The sequence below is a fragment of the Syngnathus leptorhynchus genome, chromosome 19 (assembly GCF_054491065.1).
Source record: "Syngnathus leptorhynchus isolate UIUO chromosome 19, UIUO_Slep, whole genome shotgun sequence".
Classification (NCBI taxonomy): Eukaryota; Metazoa; Chordata; class Actinopteri; order Syngnathiformes; family Syngnathidae; genus Syngnathus; species Syngnathus leptorhynchus.
In genome coordinates, this window is record NC_141213.1 from 3,377,785 (window position 1) to 3,393,026 (window position 15,242).

The 15,242-nt window shown below is 40.8% G+C and overlaps 2 protein-coding genes across 6 annotated transcripts in view; one reads left to right on the plus strand and one right to left on the minus strand.

Moving 5' to 3' along the window:
- Nucleotides 1-15,242, minus strand: part of adarb2 (adenosine deaminase RNA specific B2 (inactive)) — a 182,030-nt gene that overhangs the window by 116,868 nt on the left and 49,920 nt on the right. The gene's annotated exons all lie outside the window — the stretch shown is intronic.
- Nucleotides 827-14,363, plus strand: pfkpa (phosphofructokinase, platelet a). 5 transcript variants are annotated; one of them, XM_085939004.1, is made up of 23 exons: nucleotides 827-1,041; nucleotides 2,628-2,701; nucleotides 2,977-3,054; nucleotides 3,132-3,321; nucleotides 3,525-3,690; nucleotides 3,794-3,838; nucleotides 3,922-4,030; nucleotides 4,151-4,246; nucleotides 4,515-4,610; nucleotides 5,203-5,295; nucleotides 5,626-5,751; nucleotides 5,859-5,923; nucleotides 6,107-6,176; nucleotides 6,680-6,826; nucleotides 7,822-7,892; nucleotides 8,001-8,088; nucleotides 9,798-9,950; nucleotides 10,783-10,947; nucleotides 11,260-11,321; nucleotides 11,414-11,525; nucleotides 11,954-12,053; nucleotides 12,944-13,049; nucleotides 13,136-14,363. In XM_085939004.1, exons 1-23 carry the CDS (start codon nucleotides 948-950, stop codon nucleotides 13,290-13,292), a joined length of 2,463 nt encoding a protein of 820 aa, XP_085795130.1. In that variant the 5' UTR covers nucleotides 827-947; the 3' UTR covers nucleotides 13,293-14,363. The 5 variants fall into 5 exon arrangements, with proteins under 5 accessions (XP_085795130.1, XP_085795129.1, XP_085795131.1 ...); XM_085939003.1 differs by lacking the exon at nucleotides 4,151-4,246 and adding an exon at nucleotides 8,775-8,927; XM_085939005.1 differs by lacking the exons at nucleotides 4,515-4,610; nucleotides 9,798-9,950 and adding an exon at nucleotides 8,775-8,927.

The window sequence follows — 15,242 nt, forward strand, 5'->3', positions numbered from 1 at the left end:
GGGGAGCCTATGCAGTCAAAATGGATATGTGGGATAATTTAAACTGAATTTATTCCATTGTTTTTTCCCAATTAGATTTTTTTACAATGTTCAACATTTTTGCTTTTATGGAAATGTCTTTTAAAACTGTAGCAAGTGAGAAAACCAGTAAAAAAAACTGTGAGAAACATTGCCATCTATTGGCGAGAAAGCGCAATTCGTTAGGTGAAATGCAAAGCTAAATAAACGGGAGCGAAACTTTAGCGTCATTGTATTTGGCCAAAGACGACATATTTAAAGCTTGTACTTGCAGTCGAAATAACTTCTGCAAAATTCAATCCATCGTTGAAAAATATATGAACATGACAATTATTAATCTTTATTTACATTCGTCACCCCACACTCCCTGCAAATGCAGTATATACTGTATTATAGTGCTTTTCTTATTCAAATTTGGTGTGTGCTGCCCTCTTGTGGTCAAATTGCTGCAATTAACTATCATGTTATTCATGATAGTAATATGTATTCATGTCAGTGTTGGGATGTGAATTGTGTTCCGCGATTTTTTGCCAATCACAGGAAAAAAATGACCTCGGTCTCCGTGTTTTTTATTTCTCGTTAAATCAAAGTTTTGAATGGTTTGATAAACATTATTGTGAAATAATAACGGCCAATCCTGTCATCAAGGAGGGTCAAAGTAATCGCAAACGCAATCCGGCCAGCCTTCTTTCTATTGGTTGACACACCAAGGAGAAGGCTTGACTCGAAATGTGATTGGCTGAAATAAGGGTCGATCACTGCCACTGTCATTCTAGCTATGCAAATGAGCAAATAGATGCGGAACAGGGAGAAGGAGAGGGGGCGGTAGTCTGCTGCCCTTCACGGTCATTTCGGCACAATTCTATCAAATCGTCACTATTTCGTAATATTGCATCGATTGCATTGGAATTTAAGTATAAACCGTGAACATGGCACAGCCAGACACCAAGAAGATATTCTTTGAGAACCTCTCTGGAGCTGGAAAAGCCATCGCCGTGCTGACTAGCGGAGGAGATGCTCAAGGTACTGTATTGTAAAGTAATGCAATGATGACCATGCAGCCAAAATTAAACCGCTTCATGTTAAAACACACCCACATGGAATAATGGAATTATTTGCATAATCTGTAAATAAACTATTGCGCTGCAAAAAAAAAGAAGAAGCTGCAAATATAACGTTTGCGTTCCCCTCATTCATTCTAGAGAGCCTCAGGGTAGCATGCTAACGTGACATATTCTGCTATTGTTGACATTTTTTTTCGTGTGTGTTCTTCCCGCACAATGATAACTCATGGATTTCAAGGTCGTGGAATATTATGAATGTACACTCAACGAAGCAGTCATAACTGACACCTCGATTTCAGGCATTTTTGTTTTTACATTCAACATTGCAGCTTATTGCGGTCGCCTTCTTATTCCATCAACATTGTGACGTGGAAAATAAACAAAATAGTAAAAAAAAAAAATTAAAAAAAAATGCAAAGTCAATATTGAGGTCCCCAAGTGGGCCTGTTGTGGAATGACCTCATCCTGTGTACGTGATGAACCGCATTCAACTCTGCTGCTTCTTTGGAAGCGTTGCTGACGTCAGAGAGGAAACCCTGATCACGTGGACACGCTCTTTCTCAATACTGCAACTCTTAGAATTAACTGTAATTGAAATCCAAGCAGAACCAAATTGCATGTAAAAATCCATTTCCAAAACAATTCTAATCATCACAAATCCTATTGCTTCTGCAGTTTAGAATATTTACTAAATGACGTGAGGTGGACACAAATGGTCATCATATATATAATTGCTTCTGAACGTCAAAGGTTGTCCTAAAAAAAATGACTCCAGTAAAGTTTAGATACCTGAAAAATCAACTGTACGTAGAAATTGACGTCAAGCATCATCAAGGATTAAGTTCTCTGCACTGCAGATACAACAGTTGCAATGTGCTGCTTGCTGATGAGTTCTTGTCAGACCTTGAGCTTAGCTGGACAGAAAAAAAAAAAAAGGATATGCATGCCTGGACTAGAGCTGAACGGCAGTGTCAGAAGGCATTATGTCGCATTGGCTTGGTCCTTTCAGGCAAGAAGTGTCATTCATGCATAACGGGAAACCCTAACCTACCAGTTGAACTATGGTGACTGGTTTTCCCACAGATCTTGAACTCTGCCATAATGGCCCTCTGGGTTGCTTAGTAACTACGTCTCCGGCCAATTCCTGTTGGGAAAACTTCCTGCCTGATTGTTTATTTCCAACAGTCTCCACTCTTTCCTGTGTGGCCGCTGTGGGTTTAAAGCATTCATTTCCCTCGCTGTCTTAGTGTTTCCTAAACCTGCCATTGGCATTCAAGTCACAGAGCGGCAACTAACTGGTTACTGAGTTCATTTGAGAGATTGGAGGAGGAGCCTTGAAGGAATTTTGCCCAAAAATGGTTACTGGCCAAAGCGAGAGGACAAAAATATCCTGGAAAAACAAACTGTTAAATACAAAACAAAATACAGGACTACGATAAATTGAATTTATCTCGTAGAAAACTATTTACTACAAATCATGCACTGTGCAATCTTCGAAGAACTCTGCTTTCATGTAAACAATGTTTGTTTTTATTTCCATTCCAGGGATGAATGCAGCTGTGCGTGCTGTGGTTCGTATGGGCACATATGTAGGAGCAAAAGTTTATTTCATTCGTGAGGTGAGTCAGTATGTGGAATATCCTGTCTGAAAGTACCGAGATTCGTGATTTGTTAAGGACTCGCTAGCTACTGTCACACAGGAGGCCGCTCTTGGCACACACAGTCTTTGTTCCCACCCGTCTGTGTGTGTCACGGGGCCTCCTTGCTCAGCGTTTGTTATATAACTTGCCTTCATGCCTCGTTTTAAAGATTTCTCCCACTCAGGTACTCGGAATCATGTGATCTTACCCAATGATTCAGTTATACAGCAACTTTCCATTCTCTTTTTAATTAGGGCTATCAAGGTATGGTGGATGGTGGGGAGAATATAATCGAGGCGACATGGGAAAGTGTGTCCAGCATGCTTCAAGTGGTATGTTAAAAAAAAAAAAAAAAGGTTCATTTCAAGTATGGATCTCATAAGGTCCCTTTTTTTTTTTTAATTATCAGGGTGGGACGGTTATTGGCAGTGCCCGCTGCAAAGACTTCCGCACCCATGAAGGACGCCTGAAAGCCGCTCTTAACTTGGTAAAGCTCGGCATCACCAACCTGTGCGTGATTGGTGGAGATGGCAGCCTGACGGGAGCCAACCTCTTCAGGGAGGAATGGAGTGGACTGCTAGCGGAACTAGTAGAGCAAGGTATTGGGGTCAGGTGTTCAAATGAAAGAAATTCCATTCAACCTTAAAACGCAACAGGTTCTTTTTTTAAAGAAGCAGACCAAACCCGAAATATTTTAACTCAGCAGTTTCCATCGCTCGGAGCTATTATGGCAACAAACTATTTTGGAAATACACTGGAAAAGATGGAGGGAGGTTTTATTTGGCGTACTTCTCCTTTTCAGGTTCTATCGAGCGCCAGTCGGTTGAGACTTATTCTGCCCTTCACATTGTCGGTATGGTGGGCTCCATTGATAACGACTTCTGCGGAACCGATATGACGATAGGCACCGATTCTGCTCTGCACCGAATCATCGAGGTGGTGGATGCAATTATGACAACGGCACAGAGGTGAGAGTTGGGAATGGAATGTCACTTTCAGTGCCGTCAATGACTGACTCCAATTAAGTTTTGGGAATTGGGTGAACTGCTAATCCTGTGTGTTATTTTTCAGTCACCAGAGGACATTTGTTTTAGAAGTAATGGGCAGACACTGCGGGTAAGATTTTTTCATGTTAGTAGAAAATGTACCATTACAATTTATACAGCACACAAAATCTCCAATTGTGTGTGTTATTTTAGCTACCTGGCTTTGGTTAGTGCCCTGGCTTGCGGGGCGGACTGGGTGTTAATCCCTGAGATGCCCCCAGAAGATGGCTGGGAAGAGAAGATGTGTCAAAAACTGTCCGCGGTAACACCCACATGTTAAATATCGCAACACACTCCAAAAAAAAAAGAAAAATCCACTTTTTTTCAGTGTTTTAATCAATTTCACTGCTTCTGGGGAAATGATATTGTTGTTATGACACAGACCCGTTCCAGGGGCACAAGGCTGAATATAATCATAGTGGCAGAAGGAGCCATTGATAGGCACGGGAAGCCTATAACATCTAGTATTGTCAAGGATGTGAGTACATTCATGCAAAAAAAAAAAAAGGGGGAAGCCAGAAGCATGGAGCCTTGACTGCTGGGAATCAGATGAGATACAAGCCAAATGTATCTATGCTGTATGACTAAACCCGCCATTTAATGGCGGGAATGCAGCAAGTCAGTATATAGCCTAACGAGAAAACTATCATGACAAGGCACTGTCTGGTCCCTGTGCTTCTGAAAGCCCATGTCACAGCCTCATTCCCAATTTTTCTGTCATGCTGTCTCTCCGCCCACACCTGAAGAATCGTGCAGGGATGAAAAGGCTGAATATCATAATAGTGGCCGAAGGGGCGATTGACCGTAACAACAAGGCAATTACTACTGACTGTATTAAGGATGTAAGTACAACGCGGTTGGCGCGTTCCACCCGTTTGACCTCCGACTGCCTCCTATGTGACCTCTAGTACTTTGTTGCTGCCCTTATGTGGCTTTGACTTTGTTGCTGTGTTTCTGGAATGCTCTGTCCGACACTCTCGTAGGGTAAGACCCCCTTTTTCACCACTGATATTGCCGCCGCTACGACGGCTGCTAATATTACTCTTACCACACGGCATTAGTAGGTCACCACTGAACATGTTGTAAAACGTAGCGGCATTAATGCAAAAAAACAACTCTTCGCATTATTGTTGGCTCTCTCCCCTGACCCTGCACTATTATTGTTGTGTACAGCATCCAAATATGTGTTTCCAGTTCGATGTCTTTGGTCCCCACGCCCTGCACATGACTAACATGACTGAAAAATTAGAATGGCTTGCTTGTGCTTTGCTGTTTCCCCTTTTCTTCAATTTTTATTTATTTATTGGGATTTATTGTGTTTTAGCGCCCGTGTTTGTATTGTGGATGTCTTGCTTCATTTTACAATTACAATTTCTTTTAGATAGCATTTCAAATAATTCACAGAAATATGTTCTGCATTTCATACCCCGCCAGCTTGTTGTCAAATGTTTGGGTTTTGACACACGAGTGACCATCCTGGGTCACGTGCAGCGAGGAGGGACCCCTTCTGCTTTTGATCGTATCCTGGTATGTTCAATACACCAACTTTTCGATTCATTTATATAGTCGACTAGAAATTCAGCCAGCTACAGCTCACAACTTCACCTTTTCACAGAATCGGTCTCAACAGGGTATTATCTATTTAATCCAAGTGTGTCTGAGGAGAAGTAGCCTCAGGTTAAACCCATGAACAGATTAACAGTGTATACAAGACCTTATCAGAACCCCCAACGGTATCAAGATCTTGGCTTTGTTTTTACTCGAGTGCCATAGATAATATAATTTTCACCCCGACTTTTTTTCAAGCTTTTCTTTCTGTATGCTGTGTTGATGACGCAACATTTTTTGTTGATGCAGGCCAGCCGAATGGGTGTGGAGGCTGTTCTCGCCCTGCTGGAGACCACAGCCAATACGCCAGCGTGTGTGGTGTCTCTGAGCGGTAACCAATCAGTGCGCTTGCCTCTGATGGAATGTGTACAGATGGTAGGTATTAGATTGAACTGGCAAAAAAAAAATGAGCACAGATATGACTGCCCCCACTCAACAATATTGAATGTTTGTTGAAGAGAACATTTATGAATCAATCTTAGACTCAAGAGGTGCAAAAGGCAATGGATGAAAAAAAGTTTGAAGAAGCAGTTAAGCTCCGTGGCAGGTAAGACAACCATTCTGACATTTTTTAAATTAAATTATTTTTTTTAATTTAAACACAGGTTGGATTATTTGCACTAGCCATCTTGACTATGCTCCTTCGTAATTCCTGTGACCCTGACTAAGATAAGACCATAGAAAATAGATAAACGAGACTTAACATTGTTTTTGTTTTTTTTCACTGCAGGAGTTTTGAGAACAACCTGAAGACGTACAAATTGCTTGCTCATCGTAAACCAGAGTCTGAACTGCCCATTGTAAGTCACAACAATTTGTCCTGACCTGCTGCTGTCGCTACCACCAAACCCAAACAATAGCACACGCCAACATGTTTTTAGTCAGCAATTCAAGCAGTTACGTGCTTGTCCGCTTTGTGAGAAGAGCCACGGTGACACAAGACATCTTTACTCCATGCCGAGGGGTGAGCCGTGCTCATCTCCCCAATGGGCCGTTGGAGCCTGCTGCTAGGCCTCGCTATGGAAAATCAGTCAAGTGTACAGGCAGCACGACCTGCCTCATGCCGTGGCGTTCCCATCAGGGACACGCCGGCATCTGTGGTAATGATCAAGGCAGTTGGAGCGTGTTCCTCGGAGCAGAACATGATGCTTTTATTGATTCCTTCTCTAGTGTCTGGCCCGTTCACTGTTACAACAAACTTGCTGATATACTGTAGCTCCAGAATTTAGGTTTTTAAGAGATTGTTTTGGTTCTGATGAGACTAATGGGATTTTTTTTTTTGCTGTGATTCTTATGTCGTCAGAGCAATTTTAATGTGGCGGTGTTGAATGTGGGCGCACCCGCGGCGGGAATGAATGCGGCCGTCCGTTCTGCTGTCAGGGTGGGCATCTCGGAGGGGCACAAAATGTTTGCCGTCAGTGACGGCTTTGAGGGTTTCTACAAAGGGCAGGTAAGTACCGGAACACTCGCCATTCATTTTCTCACAATCCATCACACTGGAATTGCAATGAAAGTTTCATTCTTAAGCGTAGGTCAACTTTTTTGAAACTCGCTCTGTTAATCTGCCTCGATTACACAACAATAAGTTTCATCAATTCCACTCCCTTTTTGTTCTGCTCAAACCGAATCTTTTGCAATATTAAATTTGTCCAATAGAGGTCCCCACGGAATAACATACTGACTACGATTGCATGGTACACTTTCTGTGAATTGTGAAAATATAAGATTTAGTTTGCTAAAGTATAAGTAGATTTTTTTTTTTTAATCAGAGAGAGTTTTTTTTTTATTGCGGGTGTCTTTATGGGTCAAACTTAAAAACAAAACCTAAAAATACTTGATATTGTTGGAAAAATGTAGACATTTTAATTCTGCGTCAAAAATATGTAGACAGACTCCTCAAATCCAAAATTTGCTGCTGACCAGCATTATCTGCTCTGTATCTAGGCTATAATCCAGTAAAACGTGTTTTTTTTTTTTTTTTTGCCTGTTCCTTGACTGTTAAAATGGGTTTCACATCACTTTTTTTTTTTTTTTCTCCATCCTGTCCTGACCTTTTCACGATCACTAACCTTAATTCCCTTGACGGCCAACTCCGGCTTCTTCAAAGGCCAGCACATAATGAACAATGTGACCATTTATCTTCACCAAACTGTCTCCAATACCACTGGTTAGTTAAACATCCCATGTGCTATCTGAAAACTGGCTTCTCCAATTGACCCGAAGAAAATGAGACCAGCCGAGAGTAATAGATTTCTCTACTTCAGTGCTCTACAGGTCCACTACCTTCCCCCCTTTGTGGTAAAAGAAAGTGTGCCAGAAAATCCCTTTTCATTTAACACCGTGACCCCAAGGAGGAAATGTTTTATATGCCACAGACTACAGCAATCAGAAGGACAAAAGTCACAGAACTAGTTACAACACGTGTTGCTCCTGTCTTCCTTTCAGATTAAGGAGATTAAATGGGCTGATGTTGGAGGATGGACAGGACAGGGAGGATCTCTTTTGGGAACTAAAAGGTAAAGTCATCATTACTTGTGTGAATGTTGCTTTAAAGATGAGCCATGTACATTGACATCCATTGATGTGATGCATTTAAGATTCATTACCTCTGTTTTCTTTCCTAGAACACTCCCTGCAAAGCATGTTGGCAAAATTGCTGAGCAAATGCGAATTCATAACATAAATGCACTGCTTGTCATTGGTGGATTTGAGGTATGTTTAAAAACATTTTTTTTCCTCCTTACACTAACATTAAATAGCATCTGCACAATATTATAGAGTGCTGGAATACACCTTTGTTTTATTTTCATGTTTAACAACTTTTTATGGCAAAACTGAAACAGATTAGTAGCATTTCAATTGATTTCAATGAGGAAAGGTGATTTGAGTGCAGCCATAAAGTAATTAAAGTTGTAAGTCAATGAAAGCTTAGGCAAATTTTTTAAGAAAGTTAATGTTTTATGGTCTTCACTGTTAATAATTACAATTATTTCACTAAATGTAAAGTGATTTTTTTTTATTATTGCTCTTGTATTTACTGTTCATCCCCATCAACCTGCTTCTTTTTCCAGTTAGACATTTAACATGGTTATTTATAGTTCTTATTTTATTTCAGCCAATAATATAGGTATCATCAGCTTTTTTTGTCAAATGTTTGCAAGCGTGTTCTATTTTGTTTGTGTGTTTGATAACAAGACTCAAATGTATGTAGAGTGGTATCTGTCTTTTTCGCTGCTTTCCGTTGTGATAGGCTTGGCTCCTCCCTTTGGCACCCTGCACATTTGTCTTTTCCCTTCCTTGTGGCAAGTAGCACCCACTCAAACCACCACCCCCCCTCTCCCAAAGCAGTAAAAGCACCACCCAGCGCAAACACTAAAGCACCCGGCTCTGCCCTGCAGGCCTTCCTGTCGCTGCTGGAGTTGTTAACGGCACGCGGGAAGTATGAGGAGTTCTGTGTGCCCATGATCATGGTCCCGGCCACGGTCTCCAACAATATACCAGGCTCAGACCTCAGCATTGGAGCTGACACAGCTCTGAATGCCATTACGACTGTAAGTCATGGGCCTGGCAACTAGAGTAGCTGAGCAGTACCCAAATATTAGTGATGCGGAAACAAAGCTTCATGAACCAGTTGTTGTATTTTATGACTCCTCTAGATGGCACTGTTGGTTTAAATGAAAGGTTCTAAGAAAGTCAGTGTAGTTTCAGTCCAATGTTGAACATAAAAATACAACTGGTTCATGAAGCAAATTTGAAGCTTCATTTTCCCATCACAAAAACACTTAAAATTTACACTCTGCATTTGTTGTAAAAAAAAAAAAAAACTACGATAAAAAATAGCCTCTGACAGCTGCAGCCTTGCATGACAAAGAGAACCAGAAAAACATGACATTCTCCCAAAACACACTTCATTTCCAGGTAAGGAGCATAGTGGGAATGTGGAGGCATGGTTTCAGGTGCTACAACTGCATCCCAACAGCATGTATATGATCTTGTCTTGGCTCGCAATCCACGCTCAATGCCAATTTTATAATACATCTGCTCACTTTCACCGTAAACATTTTCCATCAATATTATGGGCTGTCTTGATGATGCTACCATCTGCCATTTTCTTGTCTCATTCGCTCTCTCACTGTTTATGCTGACTGTCTCAAAGCTTATATTACACTCATGGCCATCCTCTTGTTTCCGATGGTCGCTCGCTTGACACTGCATCGAACCGATCATGCTCCGATCGTCTCTTCTTCACACCTTTTCTTGACATCATTCCATTCCCTTCGTTTATGTCCATTTTCACACCGTGTTAAAAAGGGGGGGCAGCCACACGGGAAGAGCCGGAAGGGCAGATACCCTCTCCAAAACAGAGAGGGATGCGCCTCTTTCAGTTGGCTCTAACACACATTTAAATGCTGCCGCTTCAGGCGCTTGAGAGTCTGCTGCAGCTGTATGAGGCACGCGCTACCTATGAGGAGTTTTGCATCCCGATGTGTATGCTGCCTGCCACCATAAGTAACAATGTACCGGGTACTGATCTAAGTATTGGCGCCGACACGGCCCTCAATGCCATCGTGGAGGTAAGGAGATTGATTCTTGACACACTGTCAGGTGTTCAGTGAACAGCAAATATATGACAGCACTGCCATAAATTTTAAAAAAAAAGAAAACATCTTTCAATTTCATTGAACTCCTGACATTTTGCTGTTTTAAATAGAAATGATGGGATTTTATGCATAAGGTTTGAATGATTAGTTTTTTTAATGCAATCTTATATCGTTTTTTATTTTATTATTCATATTAATTTATTTTTATATCTCGTGACCACAAAATGCTATTTGGCGTATTGGAGGTTTACTAGTGTACCGTATTTTTCGGACTATCAGGCGCACCGGACTATAAGGCGCACCTTCAATGAATGGCCCATTCTAAAACTTTGTCCTTATATAAGGCGCACCGGACTATAAGGCGCACCATTAATGCATCATGTCAGATTTTTAATCCTGATCAAATCATTCTCCATTTTATCTGTTTTATTTCAACATCAGATGCAACAAATTACTTTATAATCACAAAATGATGATCCATAGTCGTTTTGATTCATGATTCATAGTCTTCAGTGGGCCACTCATGATTGATTTCATGACACAATGCTTCGGGCCAGTTTAAATTTAGGAATTTGGTCCATATATAAGGCGCACCGGACTATAAGGCGCTTTTGAGAAAATATTTGTTTTTTAGGTGCGCCTTATAGTTCGGAAAATACGGTAAAAAACAACAACATTATAATAACCCAAATATCTCCTCCCTCATGGTTTCGCCTACTAGCATATTTAACAGCACTAATATTTAATAAGGAACGGCTCTGACATAACGACCGGTGTGCTAACGTTGCATATATGCATGCATCAGACTTGCGACCGCATCAAGCAGTCAGCCAGCGGGACAAAGAGGCGCGTGTTCATCATCGAGACCATGGGGGGCTACTGTGGCTACCTTGCTACCGTGGCAGGTCTCGCTGCTGGTGCGGACGCCGCATACATCTACGAGGAGCCCTTTGACATCAGGGACCTGCAGGTGACCCATCATCTCATCATTAACCTTTTCGGGTGCTCCCAATTACTCATGGATTCGATATTCTTGACAGAGCTTAGGCTCCGTAAATAGCGTAATAAATAATTGAATACATTTTCCTCCAATCAAATTTGTCTGAAATCTTTAATGCGTCAGAATAAACACAAGGTTGAAACAGCTGGGTAGTTAGTAAACCGACAGATTATGATGAATCGGTACTTTAAAGGTGGGAGAATATTAAATAAATAATTTCTCGGGGTTTGTTGAAATTTGTTTATTAGACCTTTCACATTTCTTTTCGTCTTCCTCCCGCAGGCCAATGTTGAGCACTTGACAGAGAAAATGAAAACAAGCATTCAGCGAGGCCTCGTTCTTAGGTATTGCAAACTAACCTACCGACCTACAAAAAAAAAAAAAAAAAAAAGTTTCATGCACTTAACCGAGCTGTTGTTCCTTTTTTTTATGTTAGAAACGAGAACTCTAATGAAAACTACACCACAGACTTCATCTACCAGTTGTATAGTGAAGAAGGCAAGGGTGTGTTTGACTGCAGGAAGAATGTGCTGGGACACATGCAGCAGGTAAGATCTCAAAATTAAACCGAGCAGCACCGGAGGAATGAACTTCTATATTTGGGGATTTTTTTTTTTTTTTTTTGTCAACAGTTTCCTCACAGATGCGCTTTTTTTTTTTTTTCCCCCCCACTTTGTGCGTCTTGAGATTAGCACAGATAAAACTGGATCAAACACTCTTTTGATGAATCCCAGAGGAGACATTGGCTTTTCTCTGCAGCAAGTGAGGCGATACAGGAAACAAAATAATAAAACGCATTTGGGGATTAAAACGGCAACTAGCATATATTTAAATATGCAATACAGAGAAGGGAACAAAGTTGGTGTCTGATGCACCATTAGCTTCTTTGTTTTCTCTTTCGCTGTTGTGGCGTTATTTAAAATAGCATCTGTTTGTTATTTCTGTTTATATTGGAAATAATTCAATGCCTTGAAAGGGAGGAGCTCCGTCTCCGTTTGATCGAAACTTTGGGACCAAGATTTCTGCCAAGGCGATGCAGTGGGTCACCAAAAAGCTGGTGGAGACATTCAGACAAGGTGAGATCACAATGCGCTTTCCTTATTCGAGAAATGATCTATGCTAGAGTAGTCGATGTTCCCTCCCCAGTGAGGCGTGGTATTTATTGAGATCTGTCATGGAGTCGCTCCACCTGGCATCTTGATGTATTTTTATTCGCTCAAGAGGAAATTATTTACAGCTCATTTATATCAAATGTCGATAAAAATTAAAAATAAAAATCCCTGAGCTCACAGTTAACATTTATCGATTGAAGTATGATGCCTTTTAAATCAACATATGCGCTGAAATTCCACCTCAGGTCCAAATTTTTTTTTTTTATCTATTTCATATTCGCATGGTGGATGACATAAGATGAAGGTAAATAAATGTTTTTTTTTGTTTTTTTTAAATGGCTCCATGACATCTTCCTCCTTTTTAGCTCCATGTCACTTTGTCCCATCCATTTTGCCACCACTTATTGCTGTCCGTTCAGCACCAGCCACTACATTTTGATTCATAAATGTACTATACCGGTACATTGCCTGGCAAAATGAGTCACACTGACTCTCACCAACTATGACATCATAACAGAGTTATCATGAAGGGAAGAAAACACTAAGAAACTTGTTATGAATGAATTATTCAATGGAAGTCTGCAGATCAGCAGTTACTCTTATTTGTTTGTTCCATCAGGCATTGTACCAGTATGTGTCATGCTCCCACAATACCTCTTCATTCCTCAAACCATGTTACATGCCCATTTCTTGTAGCTTGGCAACCCATTTCCTCAATGTTGCTTTTGTCTCTTTGTAGTCACATCTACTCTCTCATCAGTTCCTTTGCCACCCTTAACTGTCTGCCGCTGCCTATAAATACGATAAGTCTATTTTTGACTTCTATGAGGTTCTTTTTTTTTCGTTTTTTGCAGGCAGAGTGTTTGCTAACACCGAAGACACTTGCTGCTTGCTAGGAATGCGCCGCAGAGCGCTGGTCTTCCAGCCGGTGGTTCAACTCAAGGGGGAGACGGACTTTGTGTACGTATGATTTAGAATTTCTTCAGTGCTTGACGATAAGGTCGCACTATAAATTAAATAATGGGGCTTTATGTGTCTGTCAACAGTCACAGAATTCCCAAGGAGCAGTGGTGGTTGAAGCTTCGTCCTCTGATGAAGATCCTCGCCAAGTACAAGACTAGCTTCGACGTCTCGGACTCCGGGCAGCTGGAACACGTCGTACACCACCGGCCCAAAGACTCGGACGCCTCTGTGGCCATGTGAAGCCCGAAAAATTCAAGCCTGTGTGTTAACTGAGGTGTGAACTCCACATGTTGTCTAAACGCACCAGTAAGACCTTTACCTTCAAGGCATCCATCCCTATGTGGACGTAGTCATTGATCTGTACGCTAACCTCAGATTTGTTCCTAGTGACATCCGCACATATATTGTACCGTCTTGCACACACATACGCGCATACAAACGACTTTCCAACACACGTGTTCTGGATGGTTATCAATGTCATGTTGATTTTGAAATTTTGCACTTTCCCTGTCTCAAGTTAACGTAGGCAGGCTCTGAGGCTAGCGCTAGTACATTGCTCCAAAAACTGATATACTACTCCTAAAAAGCTATTTCAAATTTACCGTATTTTCCGCACTCTAAGGCGCACCGGTTTATAAGGCGCACCTTCAATGAATGGCCCATTTTAAAAGTGTGTCCATATATAAGGCGCACCGGATTATAAGGCGCACCTTTAATGAATGGCCCATTTTAAAACTTTGTCCATATATAAGGTATATACATTTGGCCAGCGGGCCGGACTTTGGACACGCCTGCTGTAGTGGCTCAATCTTGGTCCATAGATAAGGCGCACTGTCAGTTTTTGAGAAAATTTGAGGTTTTTAGGTGTGCCTTATAGTGCGGAAAATACGGTACCCACAAATGCATAAGAGATTTTACAGGTAAACCTAAATTGAGTCATCAAAATAGACGTCCTTAGAAATCCTCATGGCTCAAGCACCTTTTGTGAAATTTGACAAATTCAAATTCACTTGACAAAGTTGTAGTATATTTTAGGTTTATCCTGAAATATCATCCCAAATATATTGTCAACCTTTCATGTATTCTGTCTTTATCATGCAACAAATGTGAGGCTCTACATGCATGTGAGATGCAACACAGCTAACAAAGAGGAGCGTGCGCTAGGCTTTACACTGAGATCTAATATTTATCTTTTTAACAGATTATTTTGTGTCAACATGGGTATAACGTGATCATAAACTGTAGGCACTGCTGTAGCTGTCTGACAATGCACAAACATGTTAAATGTGAATAAAAATTAAGTTGACATACCCCACTTATTAGTCATTTTTTTCTTCATTTATTATCCTTTTTTTATATTTAAGTCCTATTAAACATTTCATTTGTTTTCTGTTAATGAGTCACCATCCCATCTGTTGTTGTCGAGCTTAATTTATTTCAGTGTGGTTATATTATAAATGTACTAGAGGCGCAAATGTTGCACACTGTAAACAAAATGATGAAATGGGTTGTGAAAAACTTTCACGATTAGTTTTAATCAACTCTATTTTTATTTACAGTTCTACGACATACTGAGAGTTGATAGAGTTTTGCCCATCATATATAAAAAAAAAAAAAATACTGTATTCAAAACATGGGCACAGTTTTACAACAGCGCAAAATACAACCATTTGTAAATTAGTACCTCTCTGACAGTCCATCCATCCATTTTATGTCTTTTCCTCACTAGTGTCACGAGTGATCTAAAACCTGTCGCCAGTCGATCACAGGCTCTCTGACTGTATCAATCAAAACTATTTGTGAAGGCGAAGCTATTGATGATCGAGTAGGTTATTTATTTATTTTTTGCTGGACTGATGATTCTTGTAAAAAGGCTTTTGGCATGGAAGATGCTTGATGGAATTGGTGTATTGCTGCATGTTCATGATGAAGTCAGGGAAGAGCATTGAAAAAAATAAGTAAAAGCAAAATAAGAAAAACTGACGGAAGTGGGAGTACACATGAATATTTCCTTTAAGTCCCCATTTTAATAACTTGGAGCCGGGTAAAAAGTCCTATTCTGTATACACTGTCATATCACAAACCTACAGCAGATGGCGACAGAGTACCACCACTTCTCCATAGCTTCCGGGTTCATTGGGTCCATTATGACATGGATTCTTTCCATCAGTCGCTGTCCACTTTGGCTCC

Coding starts and splice junctions, on each gene's coding strand:
- pfkpa (XM_085939003.1), top strand. CDS start 948: ATGGCACAGCCAGACACCAAGAAGATATTCTTTGAGAACCTCTCTGGA. Junction 6,177..6,679: donor CAGAGTCTGAACTGCCCATT/GTAAGTCACAAC, acceptor TTATGTCGTCAG/AGCAATTTTAATGTGGCGGT. Junction 8,089..8,774: donor TTGTCATTGGTGGATTTGAG/GTATGTTTAAAA, acceptor TCTGCCCTGCAG/GCCTTCCTGTCGCTGCTGGA.